The 24984-nt window shown below is 37.4% G+C and overlaps 3 protein-coding genes across 4 annotated transcripts; 1 reads left to right on the forward strand and 2 right to left on the reverse strand.

Annotated features, from left to right (window-relative positions):
• Positions 1 to 4: 4 nt before the first annotated feature.
• Positions 5 to 2916, reverse strand: ccdc51 (coiled-coil domain containing 51). The gene is made up of 4 exons (XM_053483947.1): positions 2592 to 2916; positions 1235 to 1589; positions 976 to 1140; positions 5 to 893 (listed from the first exon to the last, which is right to left on the reverse strand). Exons 2-4 carry the CDS (start codon positions 1547 to 1549, stop codon positions 129 to 131), a joined length of 1245 nt encoding a protein of 414 aa, XP_053339922.1. The 5' UTR covers positions 1550 to 1589; positions 2592 to 2916; the 3' UTR covers positions 5 to 128.
• Positions 2917 to 3104: 188 nt separating this feature from the next.
• Positions 3105 to 5974, forward strand: tma7 (translation machinery associated 7 homolog). Its single transcript, XM_053483950.1, has 4 exons — positions 3105 to 3216; positions 3842 to 3897; positions 4004 to 4091; positions 5446 to 5974. Exons 1-4 carry the CDS (start codon positions 3201 to 3203, stop codon positions 5478 to 5480), a joined length of 195 nt encoding a protein of 64 aa, XP_053339925.1. The 5' UTR covers positions 3105 to 3200; the 3' UTR covers positions 5481 to 5974.
• Positions 5778 to 24878, reverse strand: dnase1l4.1 (deoxyribonuclease 1 like 4, tandem duplicate 1). Of its 2 annotated transcripts, none has more exons than XM_053483949.1 (9): positions 24816 to 24878; positions 21125 to 21213; positions 20940 to 21026; positions 20163 to 20275; positions 16018 to 16130; positions 15543 to 15700; positions 14552 to 14648; positions 5970 to 6032; positions 5778 to 5868 (listed from the first exon to the last, which is right to left on the reverse strand). In XM_053483949.1, exons 1-9 carry the CDS (start codon positions 24858 to 24860, stop codon positions 5857 to 5859), a joined length of 777 nt encoding a protein of 258 aa, XP_053339924.1. In that variant the 5' UTR covers positions 24861 to 24878; the 3' UTR covers positions 5778 to 5856. The 2 variants fall into 2 exon arrangements, with proteins under 2 accessions (XP_053339924.1, XP_053339923.1); XM_053483948.1 differs by lacking the exon at positions 24816 to 24878 and adding an exon at positions 21332 to 21412.
• Positions 24879 to 24984: the final 106 nt, after the last annotated feature.

Genomic DNA, 24984 nt, shown 5'->3' on the forward strand with positions numbered 1-24984 from the left:
ATAGTTATTTTTCATCTTTTTAATTTGATCCATATCAGTGCATGATTCCATTATACATTTACTACAGTACTCTGTAAAATCTGAGGTTACTTCTGGTCCATTTAGTGCACACTTCAGACTAGACAATTTCATTGTGTGCCTTTGAAGATAATATACAGCACTGGCATGGATAAGGCGAATGCTGTGTAAGTCAGAATAGTGTTGTAGAGAGTAGACTTGCTAATCTGAGCCTCCAGTCTTTTCTCAGTCTGGTCGAGGCCTTGGATGACGCTCTCTGTCTCACACACTAAAAGTGGCATATCTTTTGTCTGAATTAATGTTTTTTCAGCAGAGATAGACTTCTTCACGGCATGAAGCTCAGTCCCCATCTTCCCTAAATTCTGTCTTATCTGCTCCATCTGTGGCTTGAGATCTTCCATAAGTGACTGAGCTCTCTGGCTGTGCAGAATCATCTCTTTAATAGCTTCTTCTGACATGCTGGGTTTCGATGCGGGTATTGCAGATCGGGTCGATACAGGAACAGATATAGTTTTTTCACCTGTTCTGTTATTAATGGCTAACTTAAGTGTGTCTATAAGGCCTTGGAGTTCCTCTTGCTGGCTCTTGTGTGAACTGGCTTGGACTTTAATAGCTTCTTGTAGGCTCGCAGGTCCCTTCTGAGCCTCCAGGAGCAAACTTTTTAGCTCCTGAAGGCGCACCCTGTTGATGTAAGTGGACCCCATGACACCAATAATGGCACCCAGTACTGAGCCAATGATAGACCAGTTCTTGGTGCGTTCGGCCCGTGACCGCTCCTTCTCATGGCTTTCGCGCACTCCAGCAGAGAACAGGGCAAATTTTTCTCGCTCTCCTCCTTCTGCATTTTCATAAGCTGTTTTCAGACGCCGTTCTTCCTGTTGGTTTGAAAGAAGAATCAATGAGCACATATATTTTTATCCAAATATATTTACTTAGACACTTGCTTTTTAATCCCACCTGGAGTAACTTGTGTTCTAGTGTTGCTAATTCAAGATAATGCGCCTCCTCTCTTGACACTCGATCCAGGCGATCTCTAACCTCCTTAAGTCTCACCTGAAGAGCCTCTAAACTCATATGAGCCTCACGAACCATTCCCCTGGCCACCATGAAAGCTTTCTCGGCCTGATTACAAAACACCAAGAAAGGCACTGTCAGGATTATTGGCACTAAAGTTCATAAGGGATCCCGACAGATAAAAAAAAAAAGAAAACTGTACCTCTGTAACCTTGGACTGAGCCTCCCGGACCTCATTAATGCCAACAAACTCTTCATACTTTTCCCACCAGTAATTGACAGTCGCTGTCGCAGTTTTCACCGTGTTCTGTCCCCACTGTTTCCCAAGCTCGGTCATGTTCTTTATGGCAGCCGCTGCCTGGTCCTGAGTGGCCAGGGGTTTATCAGGTAGACTTTTTTGAGAACAAAATGGCCTGTTGACGGAGAACGCATTGCATGGGATTCTGCCAGAGATCTGGAGGAGGTAGAAGCGACTGGCATTTCTCCTCTGTAGCGCACAACTTCCTTTGTAGCTCATTGAACTTTCTTTTACAGAGCGCACATATCAAACCTACAACCTGTAGGAAGAGGGAACAGTATATGCAGGGAAACAGATCTAGTCTTAATAGTCTTATTACTTTTGCAAGAACCAATTTGAGGTGATATCAAAAAGTTTCAAGCCTAATTTTGTAACACACCAACAGACGCAGGGAGCAGCGACCTTTATAAATCAATGTGCCAAAAGACATCATCCTGTGTACATCGGGAGCTGTCCAACTGGTGCTATTCTGAGACATTTGACATGATTTGGCAAGTTTACGGCGATGCTGCAATGAGTCGTTTGAGGTGGCACGCATGTTTCAAGAGTGAAAGAGCATAAGTGGAAGATGATAAGAGATCAGGAAGACCTTTTTAAGGGGCTCAAGCCCCGGAAAATGTCAAAACCATTCAGCAACTTGTGTGAGATGATCGTCAAAGAACAATCCACAACATGTTGTCTGTGTAACGTATGGAACAGCCCAAGCCATCCTCACGTGTGATTTGAACATGTGCTGTAATGGTGCCAAGTTCATCCCCAGGCTACTGACCCAGGAGCAGTAAGAACACTGCGTCAAATTCTGCTAGGAATTCCATCAGAGTGCCATGGATGACCCTTCCTGACGAGAATACGACACAGGTCTGGAGCTTGACCGAGGGAAGCTTGTTGGCTTTTTCAAAATTTGCGAAATCATCAAATTTTGAAAAATCGTCCTCAGGGCTACAACCAGGTTCTAAGGCGTCTGAGGAGGGACATACAGCGAAAAAACAGAGCTTGTTTACAGAGCTAATCTTGAAACTTTTTCACACCACCTCGTATAAAACCAGTTTACAAAGCAAAAATAAAACATAATTTGACATAGTTGGCAATATAGTCTGAATCCGAATTATAATATCAACAAAAAACATAAACATGTTCACTGATGCTCTTATACAGGATATGTCATGTTCATTACATTCACCTAGCATCTAAACCTTACTACTTAGCTACATCTAGATCCAAAAGTATTTATCGAATCCCATCATATACAAGTATAACATACCAGATATTGTCTTTTATTCCGTTTGTTGTCGTCTACTAAAACTACGCTTAAATAAATAACGTATTAAAAATGATAAATGCAGCTATGCAGAACTCATACTATCGTATATGACTGATAACATTTAGCTCAGGCACGTGATAACACTACCACATCCGGGTCACTCAGTAACAGCTCGGGTCCTTTGGCCTTTTTTTGCCTTGCACCCGTATTACGTGCACTGCGCCAATTGTCGTTGAATAGGCGGGATTCCTTTTTATAATACGGGTGTATAAGAAAAGTACTAAGACGTGCAGCTCTTCAAATATAACAAGGGAAAGTATGGGGCAGAAAGAGCAGAGAGAAAACCAGACTCTTAGTAAAATAGATAAACACCCAGCTGGAAAATGTGAATCTTGTGGACAAATGGAGACAGTATACCATACTAATAAACCATGCACGAAAGTGGTCAGAATCTACAGTAATATAGATGGTCAACACTCCAGTCCTGCAGGTGGCAGTAAGGCAACTTTAAGCTGGTTGCAAGCCGCCCAAAAAAAAACTCCAAAGAAGAAGAAGGCGAAGACTTGCTGCTTCTCAGTTCACCCTCGCACGCGTCCGTTTCTATTCAAGATGTCTGGAAGAGAAGGTAAATAATGAAAATATGATGAAATTATTATTAATATAATTTTAAAATCAAATACAATAGACTTATTTAAACTAATTTAGATAATATTACGCGAATTCACCGTTCTGTCCAAAATTTTTTTGGGAAACGTTGCGCTAATGTTAACCGTAGTGTAGCCACACTGGCTAACTGTTGAATTATTTAATTAACCGAGGATTCATTTAATGAATATTTATTCAACACAGTTGTTTAGTAGTATTTAGCTACATACCTAGTTGTTTATGTTTTAACTCTAGTTATTGTCTGTGGTTGAATAGCAGTTAAGCAATGCTTTTTGTATACTATACAGGGTGTAAAAAAAGGGTTTATATAATGCAATATTTTTCTAATAGTAAGCCATCTGAGATTCAAAATAAGATTAACTAACAAGGACAGAACGATACTGCATCATGGATTTGTGTATCTGAGCACTCTGCCCTTAATTCCAGACTTCAGCCAGTGATTCAGTAGATTAACCTACAGCAACCGGTTTAATCCCCCGTGTCCGTTCAGATTATAATAATTCATTTACTCTTACTCAGTGAAACTTTCTATAGATATGCTGATGTGTGCTTTTGTAACAGATTATATGTATGTGCATACACAGGCGGTAAGAAGAAACCCCTGAAGGCTCCCAAGAAACAAAGCAAGGAGATGGACGATGTGAGTTTCTGTGGTTGTTGTTTTCTAAAACAAGTTTACATGTTCGTCAAAAAGAGTAGGAGGTAAAACATGATGTGTTTATGCTCCTGTTTTCCCTTAAATCCAGGATGAGATGGCTTTCAAGCAGAAGCAGAAGGAGGACCAGAAAGCGATGGATGCGATGAAAGCCAAAGCAGCAGGAAAAGGACCCTTAGGTATATGAGTGTTTATGGCTGTGTACCGATTGGCTTGAAATTCTGAGGTATACTGTACATGGTGTTTAGCTGCGTTAAGTACAATTCCGAGCCGCAGGGAGCAAAACTGCTGGAACAGTGTAGGGAACAAGTGAACAATGGGTTTTATGTCCTTGGAATTAAACATGAAAAAATGCTCATTAGTCATTGCACCTTTTGGGATGGGGATTTAGATATCTATATTATAAAGGACATAAAGTTAGTAGGACACAATAATTTTAAATTCAATTTAATTAATAAATCCTCACTCTTATGTAGGCTAGTAATCTGTAAAAATCTGCACAGTAATAATTTCCTTGTACATCTTGTAAATTATAAAATAATGAAATTATCTTTAATATTGGAATAATAAATACGAATTGGCATGCTAAACTCCTAAATAGAAATAAATTACATTTTCAGTTTGTGACTGAAAACTAATGAAAGAAAACTTGTATTTAAAAGATATTTTAAATTGATATGAAGTTTATTTACATTGCTGTTTATGAAAGGAGTCTACAGTGTTGGAGCATTTTCACAGACAGTTTACACCCTTTACTTTTAGCTGCTACACTGCCAGGCCAAATAGTCAACATTAGTCAAGAAAGGTCAAATTATTGGGCTGGATTAAGCAAAGAAAACAAATAAGGATATTTGAAGTTTCGGTAATTAGGTTAAGAACCTTTTAACAAAACCTGGATGAATAGTGCTGAACCATCAATTTGATGGAAAAAAATTGTTTGGATGGAAAAAAATCCACAGTAAAAATCCTAGCTATATTTAATAGTGAAAGAAAGATCATGTTGTGACAAATTCCTTAAAAGGATTGTGGCTAGTTCTACATAATATTCAGGAAAAACCAAACAGCTAATTTCCTTATAAAACTGCACAAATTTTATTTATAAAGACCATATTTTAAGTGAAGCGCTGTGACACTGATTATTGATTTGGTTTCATTAATTACTGTTTACTGCTTTTTGAGTGCAGAAACTTTTTCTGATGACATCCTTGCTTTAAAGCGATCATTTGAGCATTCCTAAGACTTATGCACAGCACTTTTATTTATTTTGTATATTGTCTAGCTGAAGTTACATGTTTATTTAAAAGGACTGACTTGGATAAATGGCTCAATATGATTAAGGGAATAAAATAGTGCTGGAGTTGTTTCAACATGTTATAGTTAGTAATTCACCCAGTGAGAGAAATTATGTCGACCACTAGATGGCAATACTGAACACTGCACATTGCATGCAAACAAGCAAAGCTTTCACAATAAACGAGTCATGTTTTGCAAACAGTGAATCGTCTTGTCTGACCTCTGTTTTCCCCTTTACAGGTGGCAGTGGAATCAAGAAGTCTGGAAAGAAGTGAATGAGAAATGTTTTTTCCCTTCATTTGGGAACTGTTATGTGAAAAATGCAATTTGATTCTGCTGTGGGGCCACAAATGCAAATATACACACTTTGTTTTTGTTTTTTTTAAATCCTCCTGTGGGGATAAGAGGAAAAACACATAAATAAAGTTTTTCTATGTAACTTGTGGGGAATCACACACTTTTTATTACATAAAGAAAGATGTACAAAACAAATACATAACATTGCAGATTTTAAAATCTTCTTTTTAATTTTAAAAATTGCATCAATGCATTTGCTTTTAGAAAATTGGTTCCTTTTCTCCAAGTCTTCAACCAGTGGTGGTGATTTATTTATTTATTTTTTTCATCTTCCTGGTGACATCTATTTGCTGGTTATGGCAGAGGCTAAAGCAAGAAGGTTTTTTTTTTTTGGTAGGTTAAAGTGATTCCTATGTATTTGATCACAGTAGGTAATATGGATGTACAAAATAAAGAATTATACTTACTTTGACATCAGTATTGATTTTCAGTTCCACTTCCACTGAGTAGTGATCACTCACTTTAAGTGCCTGTAAAAGTATTCATAAATATGAACGCATGCAGTACGATTGTACTAGTGCAGCTGGAGAGGAGTGGCCTTTTGAATGGATGGAACCTGATTTAGAAATTTAATTAACTGGGTATTTGGCATTTGACATAAAAAAGCAAGTCTAGATGTCTTTTAGCTTTGTTTTTATTTAATAGCTAAATTGCCACATTAAATTGAACAAATTAAAATAGAAAGGTTTTAAGTCATAACTTTTCACAACATTGGTCTTCATGAAATAATCCTAAATGTCCATTTATGCATCTAGCATAATTCGTTTAGCTTTACATAATCCATAATTTACTGTCTGGCCAAAAAAAGTTAAGAATTTCAGGGCAAATTATTGGGCTGCAAGAAACCACCAATGCGTTATTAACACCTGGTAGGATGAAAGAAAAAAATGTGTTAAAAAAAAGATATAATTGATCATGATCAGAGACCATTTGCTTTTAAAAACCTTAACCATAATAATGAAAGCTTTTTTTAATAGGGACAGTAAGAGCATTTTCTAACAAAGTGAGTAAACAGCTGTGTGTCCATACAAAAATCATTTGTTAGAGAAGTTAATCAGAAAAAGGCTTAATGAGTGCGTAAAGATTGGATGGTGGTGCTATGATGAAATGTCATGTGATCTGATGAGTCCAGATTGACCCGATTCCAAAACTATGTGCACCTCATGCATAGTGGCCCCTGTAAAAGCACCTGGGGGGAATGTTATTATTTGGGGTTGCTTTAGTTGCTCAGGTCCAGACTCAGCACTCTAATGGGGCAATAAAATGAAGTCATATGATGACCTTGATGCACTGAATGACCAGGTTATCACATGAATCCATTTTTCCTTTCTTAATGACATAGGTATATTCCAGGACCCAAATTATAAAAGAGGTGTTCTGGGAGCATGAGGAATCATTTTTACGCCACAATCGTCACCAGTGTGCGATGGCAGCAGAACAAAATGGAAAGGCAGTGTATTTCTCATATTCTCATAATGCACATAAAAAAACAATAGTTTAGGATTAATTTAAACTCTCATAACAGTGTTTCTCTGTGTTCGTATAGGTCTGTATACTGTGTAATGGGTAATGAATGACTGTAATTCATCTGTTTCTTAGCCTCCTCCTCTACTTTATCAAATAGATAAAAGCCACTCCTGACTAGACATTGTAACAACAATGCATACAGTATTTAGCAGATAAAATAAGTTACTGTACTTCATACGGCAGGTGTTGATAAAATCTTCAGTTTGAACTTATTGTTCTCCAGTGTCAGCAGTAACACAATGGCTTATCTTACCACTGATGCCACAACATGGTGGACAATGAAATCTTTTTGTGGAACAAATAAAAGATGGACACTTGTCAGACATTAAACTTGTCAGTTTCCCGGTTCACCATTCTGATGGGTAATTTTCGACAAAAATTAATCTGTTGTTCAATGTTTGGTAAGATATAAATATTTTGCCACACCACTGTAATAGTAAGAACTACACTGGACACTTCGATATGAGCAAAGTTATTTCAGTTCCACATCTTTAGGCTATTGTTACGAACCGTACACTGTTTTTCCCTTGTGTGTGTGTTCTATGTTCTTGTTAGCGCTTCTAGGTGCCGCCTACTTCAGGACACTATTGGTGGTTCTCCCTGTCAATCATCGTTGGTCACTTGTGACGTCGTGTGGTCTCCGCCAATGGTGATCTGTCTGATGCCTTAAAACGGAAGCGGCAACGGGAAGATGGAGGCTGCTTGACTTGGCGTGTCGCTGTTGTGTTGCGTTGTGTTATTTTATCCGTTTCTGCTACTACTTTAATCGCTTGTGGTTAAAATGATCCGTGTAACGTTGTCTCTGGTGACATCGGTGTTCTTGTCAAATGAGTGCTTTCGATACTTTTAGCCCGCTTAAGCTCCACTTAAACTAACAGCCGTCTTTCAGACAACGGAGACGTGGAACAGCCTAGTAAGTCACGTGACATACATACCTTGCACGTAGGAGTTTTCTTTATGTATTAGACACACTAGTATAGCGAAGTGCGCTAACTATGTACTTTTGTGTTTTTAGTTAGAGTAAGTTCAGGGCGCATTTGCGCTGAAGACCTTTTGTTTCACATTTTTGTTTGTTTATTTAGAGGATTGGGAGGAGATAGTGGGGATTCTTTTTGTTATGTTTATTTCTTTGAGTTTCTAGCGCCACTTCTCGTTCCCTCTCCCGTTTGTCTTGATTATCTAATTTATTGTTTATTATTTGTGTTTTCTTCAATGTTTGTTGATATTCATGGTTTGGGAGCAATAAACCTTTTGCGGTGCTACTTTGAGTGTCTCTTGCTTCTCTTGCCACATGCTAAGCTTTTTCCTCTGGTCATCTCAATGTTACTCCTTTTTAAATTCCTAGACAAAAACTTCCATCAAAGGTCGTAACATTTAATGGGGGCTCGTCCGGGATGTTTTAATAATTTTGGGATAGATATTACCGGATGGATTGTTAAACCCTTGGGAGGTAAACTAAAATGACCAAGGATATAGCTACGGTGGTGGCAATAGAATTGGTTGACTGGTTAGTAGGGTGGCATAGTAAGTACAGTAGCAGTTTTTTGTAGCACTTTGAGCACGTGACACATCATTTTAAAAAAATGTTCAGTTTAGAGGAATTTGTTAAGAGTCCGTCCTTGGAGCTGCTTAACGTTTGTCGGAAACAGGACCTGTTTTTGGTGGCTGATCATTTTAAATTGATGATTAATAAGCAGGGTCGTAAAGCTGAAATTAAGCAAAAGATAACAGACCAGTTACTCGAGCTTAATGTACTTCTCACGCCAACTGTTGAAATGGAGGAGGCGGCTGATCGGCAAAAACCTGGTGATGAGGTGTTTGCTCCTTTTGGATTAGGAGATGAGAACGTATGTAGTGGCAGAACTGAGGCAGATGCAGGGGTGGAGGCCGTTGCAGATGCTGGGATTGGACTGCCACCCTTTGAACCGTTCTCTCCGCTTTCTGTGGGTTCACGAGACGATGCGCGGCTGAAAGTTCGTTTGGCACGTCTATATTATGATTCCCAAGAGCACACCCGTCGGGCTGAACTTGATCTACGTTTGCAGATACGCAAACTTGAAATCGAGGCTGAGACGCAAGTGAGGCTGCGCCAGCTCGAATTGGAGGTTTCAAAGAAGGCTGCGGAGGCTAATCAGCCAGATCCAGTTTCTCCTTCAAATGTTCCTTCAGTGTCGATCTCACCTCGTCCCAATTTTGACGTGAGTAAGCACATTGCTCTTGTTCCACAATTCCGAGAATCAGAAGTTGACTCGTATTTTAATGCGTTTGAACGGATTGCGACTTCTTTGCATTGGCCACTCGAATTCTGGTCTCTGTTACTGCAGAGTAAACTTGTGGGGAAAGCTTTAGAGGTGTACTCCACTTTGTCACTTGATGAAAGTTTGAAGTATGATTCAGTCAAATCAGCGATACTTCGTGCATATGAACTAGTTCCAGAGGCATACAGACAGAAGTTTAGGTCGCTCAGAAAAACTTCTAATCAAACTTTTGTGGAATTTGCTAGAGAGAAGGGCACGCTTTTTGATAAGTGGTGTGTAGCTAACAATGTTGCAGATTTTAATTCGTTGCGTGAGCTGGTTCTCCTGGAAGAATTTAAGAATTGCTTGCCAGAGAAAGTGGTTGTTTACCTAAACGAACAAAAGGTAAACTCTTTATCACAGGCTGCTGTTTTAGCTGATGAATTCATTTTAACACACAAAAATGTCTTTGTTCATTCACGTATGGAAAATACACCCGCTGTTTTATCTTTATCTAACACACAATTCGTGCGTTCGAAAAGCAATGCACCTAGAGTTAGTGAGGATCGTGACTGTTTTTATTGTCATAAGAAAGGACACGTTGTGGTGGATTGTCCCCGACTTAAACGAAAACAAAACTCGCAAGCTAAGCCGGTAGGTTTTGTAAAGACGTGTAAACAGACTACAGCTGTATACTCCAAGGTGGATGTGGATAAAACGTTCCGTCCTTTTATTCTTAGGGGGTTAATTTCTTTGACTGGTCGTGATGAAGATCAAAAAGAGATCACAATGCTTCGTGACACAGGTTCTATGCAAAGTTTTATTGTTGAAAGTGCAATGAAATTTTCTGATAAGACTTCATGTCATTCCAGCGTATTAGTGCAAGGAATTGAAATGGGATGTGTAAAAAGGCCCTTGCATAATCTGCATTTGAAAAGTGACTTGTGTTCTGGATTTGTCCGTGTTGCAGTTTGTACTTCGCTGCCGATGAAAGGCGTAGATTTAATCCTAGGCAATGATTTAGCCGGAGGGAAAGTGATGCCATTATTGGAGGTTCTGGACAAACCGACAGAATGTGCATCTGATGAGGTTGGTAAAGCGTATCCTCATGTTTTTCCTGCCTGTGCTGTTACTCGTGCACAGTCGCATAAAGAGATTGCTTTGAATGACACTTTCTTTTCTTCTGTCATAGACGGAGAGGAAAATTTGGACTGTGAGAAAAAGAAACCGGAAAGGGTGAAAAATTCTTATTTAAATGACACGAATTCGTTGATTTTAAAAATCACACGGGACGAATTAATCACTGCACAGAAAAAAGATGAAACTTTGACTACACTTTTTAAATCTGTAATTCCGCACGATTTGGCTAAGACAAAACAAAGCGCCTATATTTTAGAAAATGACGTGTTGATACGTAAGTGGGGTTCATCACCTGACCAAGCCGAATGGGATGTTTTTTATCAGGTTGTGGTTCCTGTCCCATATCGCCCACATGTGTTGTGCTTGGCTCATGATCATCCACTGTCGGGTCATTTGGGCATAAGAAAAACTTACAGCCGGATTTTAAAACACTTTTTCTGGCCTAGACTAAAAACTGATGTAACGCTCTATTGTCGATCTTGTAACGTATGTCAAATTGCGGGAAAGCCAAATCAAGTTGTTCCCCCAGCGCCGTTAAATCCAATACCTGTTCTTGGTGAACCATTCGAACATGTCCTCATTGACTGCGTAGGTCCTTTAAAAAAGTCAAAAAGTGGTAATCAGTTTCTACTAACAGTGATGTGTCTAGCCACCCGATTTCCTGAAGCAATTCCTTTAAGAAAAATCACTACACCTGTTGTTCTTAAGACACTAGTTAAGTTTTTCTCGACATTTGGTTTGCCTAAAGTGGTGCAAAGCGACCAGGGCACAAATTTTACGTCCAAGCTTTTTAATCAAGTCATGCAGATTTTAGGAATTACACATCGTACTTCCACTGCGTTCCATCCAGAAAGCCAAGGCGCCCTGGAACGTTTTCACCAAACGTTAAAGTCGATGTTGCGAAAATATTGCATGCAGACTGGTAATGAGTGGGATGATGGCATTCCCATGCTGATGTTTGCTATCAGAGAAAGCGTTCAAGAGTCGCTGGGTTTTAGTCCAGCTGAACTAGTTTTCGGACACCAGGTTCGTGGTCCGTTGAAAGTTTTAAAGGACCAAATTTTGGAAAAAGACAGTTTAAAACCGAATGTACTGGAGTACGTGACGAAGTTTCGGAAGCGGTTGCATACAGCTTGCTCAGTCGCAAGAGAGTCTCTTGCCGATGCGCAAAAAGGCATGAAACGAACATTTGACAAAAAGGCTGTTACACGATCTTTTAAGCCTGGTGACTCAGTTCTGGTTTTCTTGCCTATTCCGGGTTCTTCACTGTCAACTCGATTTTTCGGCCCTTATGTGGTGAAGGAGAAATTAAATGAAACTAACTATGTTATTTGTACTCCTGATCGAAAACGAAAAACTCGCGTTTGTCATGTAAACATGCTGAAATTTTATCATTCGAGACCACAAACTGATGTAATTGACAGAGTTCCAGACACTGCTGTTGTTTCTGTTGCGGTCGTGACGGAAAAGCTCATTACTGATACTGAAGAAGACGGGGTAATGTTTCAAAATATTTCTCAGACGACGGTGAGGTTGTGCAATTCTGAAATGTTGAAAGATCTTGATTCACATCTAACGAATTTGTCTATTGATCAGAAGAGTGATATGGTGAGGCTCATTTCTGAATTTGAGTGTCTGTTCAAAGACGTACCTGTGCTAACTAATGTCATTCAGCATGATATTGATGTTAAAGATGCTAGACCAATCCGACAGCATGCATACAGAGTGAATTCGGTTAAGCGTTCAGTTATGCGACAAGAAGTTGAGTACTTGTTGAGGAACAATCTTGCTAAGCCTAGCTCTAGTCCATGGAGCTCTCCATGTATTTTGGTACCGAAACCAGATGGTTCTTTTAGGTTTTGCACCGATTTTAGAAAAGTAAATTCACTTACGGTTCCTGATAACTATCCACTTCCTAGGATGGAGGATTGCGTAGATAATGTGGGATATGCAAAGTTTGTGAGTAAGTTAGATATGCTTAAAGGCTACTGGCAAGTACCACTTACACCCAGAGCTTCTGAAATTGCTGCTTTTATCACTCCAGATTCGTTTGCACAATATACGGCCATGGCGTTCGGACTCCGAAACGCGCCTGCTACCTTTCAGAGGTTGGTAAACACTGTTTTAGCTGGCATTCCTAATTGTAGTGCTTATTTGGATGATGTTGTTGTTTATTCCAGGGATTGGGTTGAACACATAAAGTCATTACGTGCTGTGTTTGAGCGTTTTGCGAGTGCTTCCTTGACCCTTAACTTGGCCAAGTGTGAGTTTGGTCAAGCTAAAGTGGGGTATTTGGGAAAAGAGGTAGGACATGGTCAAGTTCGACCAGTTGAAGCGAAAGTTGAGGCTATATCGAAGTTCCCAGTTCCCACAACCCGACGTGAACTCCGAAGGTTTCTCGGAATGGCTGGATATTACCGCAGCTTCTGCAGAAATTTTTCGTCTGTGGTTAATCCTTTAACTTCACTTTTAAGTCCTTCTACTGCTTTTGTGTGGAATACAGAGTGCCAATATGCATTTGAGAGTGTGAAAACACTATTAAGTAGTTCACCTGTTCTTGCAGCTCCTGATTTAGAACGTCCATTTAAGCTTGAGGTGGATGCAAGTAATGTTGGGGCTGGTGCTGTCTTATTACAGGATGATGAGCAGGGTATAGCTCATCCAGTAAGTTATTTCTCTAGGAAGTTTAACAAGAATCAGTTAAACTATTCAGTCATTGAAAAGGAGACGCTTGCTCTAATTCTTGCATTACAGCATTTTGAGGTTTATGTTGGATGTAGTGTGCAACCTTTGGTAGTTTTTACGGATCACAGTCCTTTGACATTTCTTTCAAAGTTGTACAATCATAATCAGAGATTGACGCGCTGGTCACTCTTTCTGCAGAGTTACAATTTAGATATCAGACACAAGAGGGGCGTTGAAAATGTCTTAGCGGATGCTCTTTCAAGAGTATAAACTTTTTTGTTTTTTCCAAAAGAGTTTATTCTTAAGTGGGGGAGTGTTACGAACCGTACACTGTTTTTCCCTTGTGTGTGTGTTCTATGTTCTTGTTAGCGCTTCTAGGTGCCGCCTACTTCAGGACACTATTGGTGGTTCTCCCTGTCAATCATCGTTGGTCACTTGTGACGTCGTGTGGTCTCCGCCAATGGTGATCTGTCTGATGCCTTAAAACGGAAGCGGCAACGGGAAGATGGAGGCTGCTTGACTTGGCGTGTCGCTGTTGTGTTGCGTTGTGTTATTTTATCCGTTTCTGCTACTACTTTAATCGCTTGTGGTTAAAATGATCCGTGTAACGTTGTCTCTGGTGACATCGGTGTTCTTGTCAAATGAGTGCTTTCGATACTTTTAGCCCGCTTAAGCTCCACTTAAACTAACAGCCGTCTTTCAGACAACGGAGACGTGGAACAGCCTAGTAAGTCACGTGACATACATACCTTGCACGTAGGAGTTTTCTTTATGTATTAGACACACTAGTATAGCGAAGTGCGCTAACTATGTACTTTTGTGTTTTTAGTTAGAGTAAGTTCAGGGCGCATTTGCGCTGAAGACCTTTTGTTTCACATTTTTGTTTGTTTATTTAGAGGATTGGGAGGAGATAGTGGGGATTCTTTTTGTTATGTTTATTTCTTTGAGTTTCTAGCGCCACTTCTCGTTCCCTCTCCCGTTTGTCTTGATTATCTAATTTATTGTTTATTATTTGTGTTTTCTTCAATGTTTGTTGATATTCATGGTTTGGGAGCAATAAACCTTTTGCGGTGCTACTTTGAGTGTCTCTTGCTTCTCTTGCCACATGCTAAGCTTTTTCCTCTGGTCATCTCAATGTTACTCCTTTTTAAATTCCTAGACAAAAACTTCCATCAAAGGTCGTAACAGCTATGTTCTGGAAATCTAGAAAAGGTGGTCCTGTACCACTGATGGATCGACTGGAAGTGTGGCTGACAAATTGTGCATAGCAACAGATGGGTTTCAGTCCATAATAACTGCATACACACTACCAATAACAGCCATTTGAAGAAATGGCAACTCATATACAGTGGATAAGCAAATTACTTTAAAAACCATGGAATTAATGTAACTGTGCTTACATCAGCTTCAGTCAGTCCATACTCCCTCTGGAAGTTAAATGCTCTGGCAGAGTTCGGCACAATACCATCAAGCATCACCTGTTCATACACTACAATCCTAATAGAAACAGAGATGCATAAATACCAAGCTGATTAAAGCAAGTCATATACACAAATAAAGTAATGCAAAATAAAGTTCAATACAAAATAAAGGACTAGAACAACTCCGGTAATGCTTGACATGTTCTTTTTTATTCCTTTATCTCTAAAGCAAAGATTTAAAGTACTGTACCCATCACTACTGTTCATGCTATTATGTTAAAGAATAAAAAACCTATGTTAATATTATGTTTACTGTACATAATCTTTAGAAATGACTATCTTTGTCAATTAGGTTAAAAGCTTCAATTTGCATCAGGAGTATGGGGAAAATGTTATCTCAGTGACAGTGACATGGATGTTGGTGCCAGATAAGCTGTTTAAAGTCACTGAAAGTCTGATCTCCTAGAGATTAACCACAACTCACACAAAATGGAGCAGATAACAAACTAAAAAAAAATGTATTGATAAGGATGGTAAGAGGAGGCCTGTCCCACTGGTGTAAGATAACGAGAAGGCTACTGTAACACAAATAACCACTTTTTACAAATGTGGTGAGCAGAAAAACATTTTAAATGCACAACACATTAAACTGTGGGGTGGAAAACTACAAAAGAAGAAAAGCGCATTGAACCCCTATCCAGAATTCAATGTTTTACTTAATTGGTAACTCCATGAACTCTTGAATAGCTTAATATAATCTGGATGTCAAAGAGATGGTTTCAGTCATGTTTTTATCCAATTGTAAAGAAAGATTCCAGGGCAATGCAGAAAAAAAACTGGCAACAGCAACTGATATATTAAATAATTTGAAGAGATCAGAATGTGATATTAGCACATACAACACTCATTCATCATCCCTGTATGTACAGTCTATTCAGTATCACAACAAATCAATAAAATGCAGACAAACCTGTCATAAGTGTGATCGTTCTTTGTGCTCGTGGTGGTGTCCACCTCATCAATAATTAGCCAGTGAAAGTTTTTATCTGTGAAGATACTGAGTGCCTTCCTCTCTTTTTTAGACATGTATCTGCCGTCCGCATTGAAGTCACCCAAGATCATGATATTCTGCGTAAAAACAAATGCATATACGATTCATATGTCATGTCCATACATTATAAAGGAGAATGATTTTTACTTCCTGTTGATAATCACTAATGTAAGGTAATATTTAAACATGGGACGGTTTCATGTTGTTTAATGAAGCTGCTACTTTTTTATTTTTCAAGATGATGGACTATGATAAAAAAAACACACTAAGAAAAAAAATTTTTAAACCTGCACATCTCAATAATTTTCTACTCTATTTATATATTTTCTGGTAAACTGAATGTTTATATGATGTATAAATCAATAATCATTTGGTGGCCTCAACTTTGACTTACATCAGTTTTCCATTTTTTTTTCATTTCCAGGACTACATCATACAGCTTTTTCAGTTCTTTCACCGAGTCTTCAGGCTTTGTGTGGACAGGTATCAGAACCAGGTCCTTCACCACTTACACACAAACACATCCATACACACAAATAGATTATAACGTAAAGCAACACAATCTTTACAAATGTAAAGAGTTCAAAGTAAAACCTGATTGATGGCACATACAGTATATACTGTATATTGTGTATACAGTTGTGTTCAAAATAAAAGCAGTCCAACATCAGTAACCAGATCAATAATTGTTTTTGGGAGAAATTATATTTCTTTATGGTAAATATTTTACTTGTAGGTGTAGTGGAGTAATAGAAACCAACAAACCCAACAGTCATGATTGGATGCACCTGATTCTGTATAATTTAATCATTAATTGAAATGGGGCATGTTAAAAAAAATAGCAGTGTGGCGTTCAATTAGAGAGGTAAATTATTCTGTGAAAAACAGGTGTCAAAAGAGTTCCCCTTATTTAAGGATAAACGCAGAAAAGATTGTCCTGTGCATTTCTCTTTGAAAATCAGAGTAATACGCATCGTTTCAGTCATTGTTTAGAACAACAGCGTACTTTGTTTTAAAAGTTGATTAGAGATAGGAAAGAAACATACAAAGAAGTGCAGAAACGGACAGGCTGCTCTGATAAAATGATATCAAATGCTTTAAAATTTAATAATGTTACTATTAGAAGCATGGAGGCACAAGCATCATGATATGGAGATGCTTCTCGTACTGTGGTGTTGGATCTATTTATCACATTTCAGGGATCATGGATCAATCTGAGTACATCAGAATACTTAAGAAGGTCATGTTGCCTTATGCCGAAGAGGAAATGCCCTTGAAATGGGTGTTTCAACAAGACAACGATCCCAGACACACCAGTAAGTGAGCAGCATCTTGGTTCCAGACCAACAAGATTGACGTTATGGAGTGTCCAGCCCAATCCCCAGACCCTAATCCAATAGAAAAGTTGTGGTCTGACAATAAAAATTCTGTTTCTGAGGCAAAACCAAGGAATGCAGAGGAATTGTGGCGTATAGTACAACTGTCACAGATGTGAAGCAGTTCTCAGAAAGCATGTTATACAACTATATCCTCCTGAGACCCAGCAATTTATTTTTGTCCTCTGTGGTGGACATGATACTCTGGTCTTTATTTAAAAGACCATGCATGCAGTGTGTTTGCTTCCTAATGTACTGTAAAGAGTACATACTGGGCTTTCTATTGATGTCACACAAGTGGGGGTGTGGCCAACTTTCTAAATTGGTGGGGATTGCAGCAAGCACATTCAATGGCAGTATGAGGTATAAGTGATAAAATGTTTAAATACAGCATGTAGTTATTTTTTCTTATGATATTGTTTTTTATCTATGAAGATTTTAACTACATTATATAACAATTTTATAAGGGCATGTTAATTTTAAGCCTTCCAAAATACACATTTTACTCCATGTCCTTTGTAGGGTACAGTGGGACTGGCTTTATCCCATTTTCAACCCTTGCCCTCAAATACACTAAGCTTCATATGTATTGGGCAGGAAAGACAATGCCATTACAGAAAGACCATTACTGCCAATGCGATAACCAGGGACAGATTTTTTAAACTTTACCAGTCCATTAAATGACCTTGCCATTCTGGATGACCAGAAAAAAGAGGATGCTCTTTGGAAGGTCAGGTCTCTTTTAAACAGAAACCAACAGTCAACAAGGCTGCCTTAATTAATCAAGGTCCCTCAAAGCCGGCTAAGATGAGCAAATTATTCCTTTTTACAGGTCAGTGTCCTGTGCGCCTATGTGAGCCTGGGAAACCAAATCTCACAGGTCGCAGGGCCTTTGTGTTTGCCAGTCCCAGTGGTTTGGTGCTTAATTTTAAAGTCTACAGAAGTCAAAACACATTTCAAGACAAGCAGGTGGGGATTGGAAGAAATACTGTTGTTTGCATGGCAGGGTCACTACCAGGAGGATCCCACCTATACCTACACCAGCATTTCACCTCCGTCAAAGTGCTGGATCGCTAAAGGAATCTTCATCTTTTTTAGATCTGTAAGGCTTAAATGTCCAGTGACAATAAACAGGAAAGAGGCGCATCAGAGATTGCTAAACAAAATGGCTGGACAACAAGAAAAGTCTTTTGGCATCTTCCATTCATGGAATAGAGCCTCAGGATATCTGCCCAAGATGGTTAACAAAAGACAAGCGCCATGTTACTGCATCTATACCTGTTGTTGTAACAGAGATAATTAAAACATGGGTGGAGTGGACCACATGATCGGCCTCTATCCAATGTCAAGCTGCACAGGGAAATGGACTGTCCGCACCATCCTATGTTGCTTTGATCTGGCTGCCACAAACATTTGGATCCAGTACAGATCAGACCACCAGGCTTCTGGGAAACTGGCAAAAGACCAGACTTTTTCTATACATATGTATCTTATTAGGGCCCAAGCACTATGACATCAGCACACTTGTCATCATAGTGTTTGAAGAGCCCTATGTTTTTTTCTAGGAATGATTTTTTTTTCACAATTTTGGGCTTATTGGGGGTATCAACATGCTCAAAAACTTATAAAAATTGGCACGTTTCACCTTCAGTGAAATCTGCTGCCATTAGGATGGCAGAAAGTCTGGGCCTGGGGCATGGCTTGGGTCCCTCACACGAGATTTTGCTGCATAGCTCATACACACTTGCACAAATGACAGCCTATTAAGCTAAACAAATTTCACATTGCATATCATGGGCTCAACTCAACAGAAAAAAAGTTATTTTGTCTGCCAAAACACACCCGAAGGAATTCAATACACTCTTCCTAGGGAATAATGCAATCGACACCGAACCGGGCCTATGTGATCTCAATGTGAAGACATTGAGAATGCAAAATTTTGATATCTCAAACTGGTCAGCTGTGCTGATGCCTTAAACATACACCAAAAAGTGGTTAGGAACCTTTTGTGGAACGTCATATTAAGTGACATCACGTTAAGTGACATCACATTGAGTGACATCATAGCTTTGCTGGGGTGGTGATGGCGCAGGGTGCTTGGACCCGCTCATTGTTGCTTCCAACTATATTATATTATATTATATTATATTATATTATATTATATTATATTATATAAAATTGATTGTACTTCTATCGACAAAGAAAGACCCAGTGTCCATTACTAGGGACATGTTATTATCTAATAAATGAATGACAGTTTTGAAAAAAAGATCTGTGACATCTTCCATGTTTCTGACATCTCACAGACTTACGTTATATTAAAAAAATTTAAATATTTTTTTCTTTCCGGTCTCAGGAGGATATATATTAGTTAGATATATTAGTTTAGAGATGCACAAGAAAGATTCAACTTCAAGCATTTTTGTTTAAACTGTAAATTCATAAATTTGTAAAGATGAATGATGACACTGCTATTTTTTTGAACAGGCTAATAATAGTTTTTCTTCACTTACATTAAACTAATAATCCATTTAGCACATTTTTCTTCATGTTGTGATTCAGAATAGAATTCGCAGGGTGTCCAATGCATTTATGTGATTTAAATTAAAAGTTATTATATGGATATGGAGCTCTACTCACTTTTTTCAACACACATTATTCTGAACACAACTATATATAGACACCAACTTGTTAACGTTAATTACAAATTAACTCTCATCAGACATTCAATACGTCGTTTTTTTCAAACTCCAAACCCCTTAAAATCTGATGTAGGTGTAATTTGTAAATGTTGTAAATAAACTATTTTTAAAAATGTGACAAATTGCTTTTATCTCTGCCATGTTACTTTTAAGTATAGCTAGCTAGCTGTGACTGCAGCTTGTTGTGATGAAATAGCAGACACTGCTTATATTGATTTAGTGTTTTATGTACATCTGTATGAGGTGAGACTGAAAAAAGCATAATAAGCATTCCCAACATTTTAATTTGAAAGGAAGGCAGCAAAACATGTCCTTGTATCTTCCTTGGTAGAGTCAAATTGATTGGCTGCAATAATTACTAGCTTAAGATTTAAAATTCCTGTGGATGTATGAAAATGTTTTAGAACATGAGCAATGTTTTTACATAAGTCCCTTCAACAAACCCTTTGAATAACTCTTACCTGTGTTAGTCAAAGAGAATTGCAGGATATAAGGCTCTCGATCAAACACGTCCTCGTCTCCAGGTTGCTTTTCCTCGTACTGATACGTGTCAGTCACTTTCACTACAGCATCCCTGTTCATAAAAATACAATTTTAGCTTGAATCTACAGAGTTAAACAATCATGAAGAAGTATCATTCTGTACATTATTGATCCTATCATCCACACACATACATACATACATACATACATACATACATATATATAAACTAATAAAACTACATATATATAACTGTAAAACTAGCTTGTTATATATTCCTAGTATCTCTTAATATAATGTATATAAATATACAGCCAAAAAGAAAAATATTATAATGTAAATATATATTTATAATATGATAATTTATATCAACATATAATGCACAGCAATACATTTTGTATCAAAATATTTATTTTCTTTTCCTGAAGTGTGTATATACATTTTTTACAAATAAAATACACAAATAAAAACAGTTTGCAATAAAACTTTTAAAAGAATTAAAATTAAAATTAAAATAAAGATAGAAAACTAATTAAAATGAATAAACATTTAATTTAAAATAAAATAAAACAGTTCAAAATATTAGGTGAACATAAAATGATGCAGTCGGTTCGGACGTGGCACAGTACGCTGTGGTATATCCTAGCGAGAAAGCAAACAATTGACACCGGGTGGCAATTTGGACCAAAATCATGTAATTGTGTCTTTATTTAACTGTTTAAAATGTGTATTGTGTTCTCCTTAAAACAAACGTTTACCTGTAAAGGAACATAAACTGCTCCTTGTACTTGGTCCTCCCCAGACGTACACTGAGCTGCATGCTGTAATGGTGCTGTGGATTGGCTCTGCCAAAAGAACATTCCTTTAAATCTCACCCTTAATTTAAGAACAATTTGAGCAATGCTATTTCTGTAAAAGTTATCAGATTTAAATACTAGCCTACTTATTTAGTTCTGTCAGAAAGCTGTTGACTGCTTCCTTGCTGGCGTCCACCACCTCCAGAACGACAACTATGTCATAGCGCGACACTATCTGCAAACACACAACACAACATTGTGCAAAACTGCACATATCTGATGTCTGATGTTTGAGAAAGTGTCTTCAGATGTTTTTCTTAGTATAGAAGCAACTCAATTTTTTTGGTCTTTACCTTAATAAGTGTTTGAATGACCATGGGGTCAGACAGTTTTCTGTTTCCAAATTTCTGAATGTTGAAAGAGGCGATCTTCATGATTCCTAAAGTAGCTGAAGAAAATGAATGTGTATACAGTACATTTAGGTGTTTTCACATCACAGCATCAATTTAATCAAGTATCATTTAACTGTAAACTACAGAAACATTATTTTTTACATTAATTACTTGAAGTAATTGGATCAGCGTAGCCATCTTTACCACCTTCATATTAATTTTCTTGCATATGTGCTTATTCCTGTTTTTTTTTTTTCCAGATTAAATAATGGATATTTGTATTATTTTATATATTATTTTATTTATTTATTGTTGAAATAAAAATACTACAAAAGCCAAAGTTTGATTAAATAATTATCTAAGTATTTTTCCAATGTATTTAACTGTTATTTTATTTGTGTACAATATAAACTTTATGAAGAAAAATGAGAAATGTACATAAAAAATGCAAAAAAATACATAAGGAATAAAATATAAAACATTTAGCAGATCCTCTCATTCTGATGACAATCTGGATTTTTAAATGTGATACAAAAAAATCAGGTAGTTTGATTGATTGATGATAAGTTGATAATTGATAAATAATTTAAATTATTATAACCATTTTGGTATCAATAAATACTCAGTTTATTTCCTAATTGTCAGAAAACAGCGATACAGCTCATGAAGATAAAGATAAGTCTTATCATTATCTTTTTTCTTTTTTAAAAAAGGATAATAAAAACATTTACCTCAATAGATTCCTTTAATCTTATTTATTTTCAGTGTACCCGTACAATGTTTGTTTTACATTTGATTAGGTGACTGACTAAAAAAAGCATGATTGTGAAAAATCATGAAATATTAAATGTAACAAAAAAAGTCACATGAAAATGAATGAATTATCAAGTGTGTAAATGAAATCATATACAAGAAAGCATTATGTATAAAATAATTGACAAAGAAATCAAGTGAAAAAACTTGTAAAACATTAATTCAATTAAATAAAACATGTAAATAAATTGATTATGTGGAAAAGTAACAAGTGAAAATAATTGAATTGTATTTAAAAATCCTGTGAAATCATTCAAATAAATTAAATAAATTGATGAACCTAATCACATCACACCAATCCTGTGAAGTAGAGCTTTACATGCTGCTGACAAAAACCTACAAACAATGGAGTGATCGGTCTTTTGCAGTGGTTGGTCCTAAACTTTGGAACACCATTCCACCTGAGTTACATTATATTACTGACCTTCCTCTGGGTAAAGCAAAACTTGGTTTTGATATGTTTTGTATATTGTATTGCTATTTTATTGCCATTCTTTTATTGTCATTTATTTTAATGCTGTGAAGCACTTTGGTTCAACTTAGGTTGATGTAAGGTGCTATATGTTATATATAATACATGTTGATCGATTGAAATTGGAGCCTATCCCAGGGGACTTAGGGTGCCAATCCATTACAGGGCACACACATATACACACACTTATTCACACACTACGGGCAATCCGGGAACACCAATTAGCTTAATCTGCATGTTTTAGGACTGTGGAAGAAAGCCGGAGTACCCAGATGAAACCCACCAAGCGCTGGGAGAACATGCAAACTCCATGCACACAGAGACCGGAATCAAACCTGGGTCCTGGAGGAAACAGTGCTAACCATTAAGCCACTGTGCTGCCTATGTGAAGTACAAATCATGTATAAATAAATAATTAGAAAATTAACAAAGCACGGATAAATGTGAAATAGCTTATGTGAAATAATTAATTTGTGTAAGTAAATACAGTGGAAATGACCACATGTAAATATGGAATATAGATTATGGGGAAAATTCTGACTGTTCAATTTAAAAAATGTAAAGAAATAAATTGTGTAAAAAAATGATGTTGGAAAAAAAAACTGCAAAATGTGCAAATAAACGAATTACAAACATAAACAAATTATATTAGATTCACTTATGTAAAACATAACAGTGAAAAAAAAATCACATGCATGAATTACTGTGTTTCTTTCTGTGCGCCATTTGGAAATCTATAATGATAAAATGGTTTGTAAATGCTTCCCCTTAAGCTGCTTTTAGCCCACTTTAAAAAAATAAAACCAAACAAAGCATGTGAACAAAATCTGTCATCTAAAGAAGCAGACATGCTTAAAAAAGGAGACAGAAGGAAACAGAAGGAATGCATACTGTGTGTATTAGATTAATGCTTTGGCAAGCTAACACAAGTTACCTGGCTATAGGTGGAAAAACAGGTTCATTAAAAAATAACTCTGACCAGGGAGATACTCAGTCTACAGCCTTGAGCAGACCAGTACTTTACCTGTGATAGTTTGCATTTGCAGTATAAAGCAATTACACACGAGCAAGTAAGTACTTAAGCAAGTAAGATTTGAATTACTTAAATCATCAACTGGCTAAACTGAATAACACGTGTCAGAATTCATTTACATTTGCAACTTGATATACAAGTTTTTTTTTTTTTTTTTTTTCCCTGTATAGCATAATGAAACTTGATTCAACATCTATTACTCAGTAAAAGGGTATTTTTAGGTACCAAAATGATACTGTGCTTTTTTTTATTCAACCTGTATATATATGAATTTTTTTTTAAAAGATTTAATGCTTTATAAAACCACAAATTTTCCATATAGGGAAGAAATGTTCTTTTAAGTCCATTGCATTGGTAAATGCAATGTGATAAAGAGGGAAAAATGTAGAAAATGTGTGTGTGTGTGTGTGGGGGGGGGGGGGTTATAGAAACTACTACAGTATGTAGTCGCTCAGTAATCACTTGCAGGTGAGAAAAGGGACTCTAAACAAGAATGCAGCATAGTATAAATTCCTATTTAAAAAAAGAGCAGTTAATCTTAAAAAGCATTGCTCTTTCACAGGAGGCTGGAGTAATTGCATCAAGGTTGAGCACTTAATTAATGGCCCATATTATTTCCATGATTGCCCACGATACTTAAACACACTAAACAAAGGTTAAACATGCCATAGTACTTGCATAGGTTTGGTGGTGTAGTAGTTAGCACTGTCGCCTTGCACCTTCAGGGTCCGGGTTCATGTCCCGGCCAGGCTTGATTCCCGTCTCTGTGTGCATGGGGTATGCATGTTCTCCCCTCTGCTTGGTGGGTTTCCTCACAGTCCAAAGATATGCAGGATAGTCTAATTGGCGTTTCCTAAATTGCCTGTAGTGTGTGAGTGTGTGTATATGTGTGTGCCCTGCGATGGATTGGCACCCTGTCCAGGGTATACCCTGGACATAGCAAACTGAGAAAAAACTAAATCTTTCAGCTTTAAGCATGGTGTGTTAGTTTTTGAAGGTAAACCAGTTAAAAATGAAAAAAATAATAAATTAAACAAAAGCTCAACTTGCCTGTTCTGACCTAAAGTAGAAACAATACATGGAAACACACAAGGTTGCAGGCACAAGTAAAAAAAAACATCACTTACTTCCAAATGATCAAAGCCGAAAAGCACAGGAAACCGTCTGACCATAAAAGCACAACTGAGACACAACTTATAGGGGCATCCTTCCATCTGATTAGCTGAGGGTGTGTGGCTTAAAGTGTGTTTAGTCCAGCCCCAGACATAGAAGCACAGGAGACTAATAAACATCGCT

This window comes from Clarias gariepinus, chromosome 23 (genome assembly GCF_024256425.1).
Source record: "Clarias gariepinus isolate MV-2021 ecotype Netherlands chromosome 23, CGAR_prim_01v2, whole genome shotgun sequence".
In the NCBI taxonomy this organism is placed as follows: Eukaryota; Metazoa; Chordata; class Actinopteri; order Siluriformes; family Clariidae; genus Clarias; species Clarias gariepinus.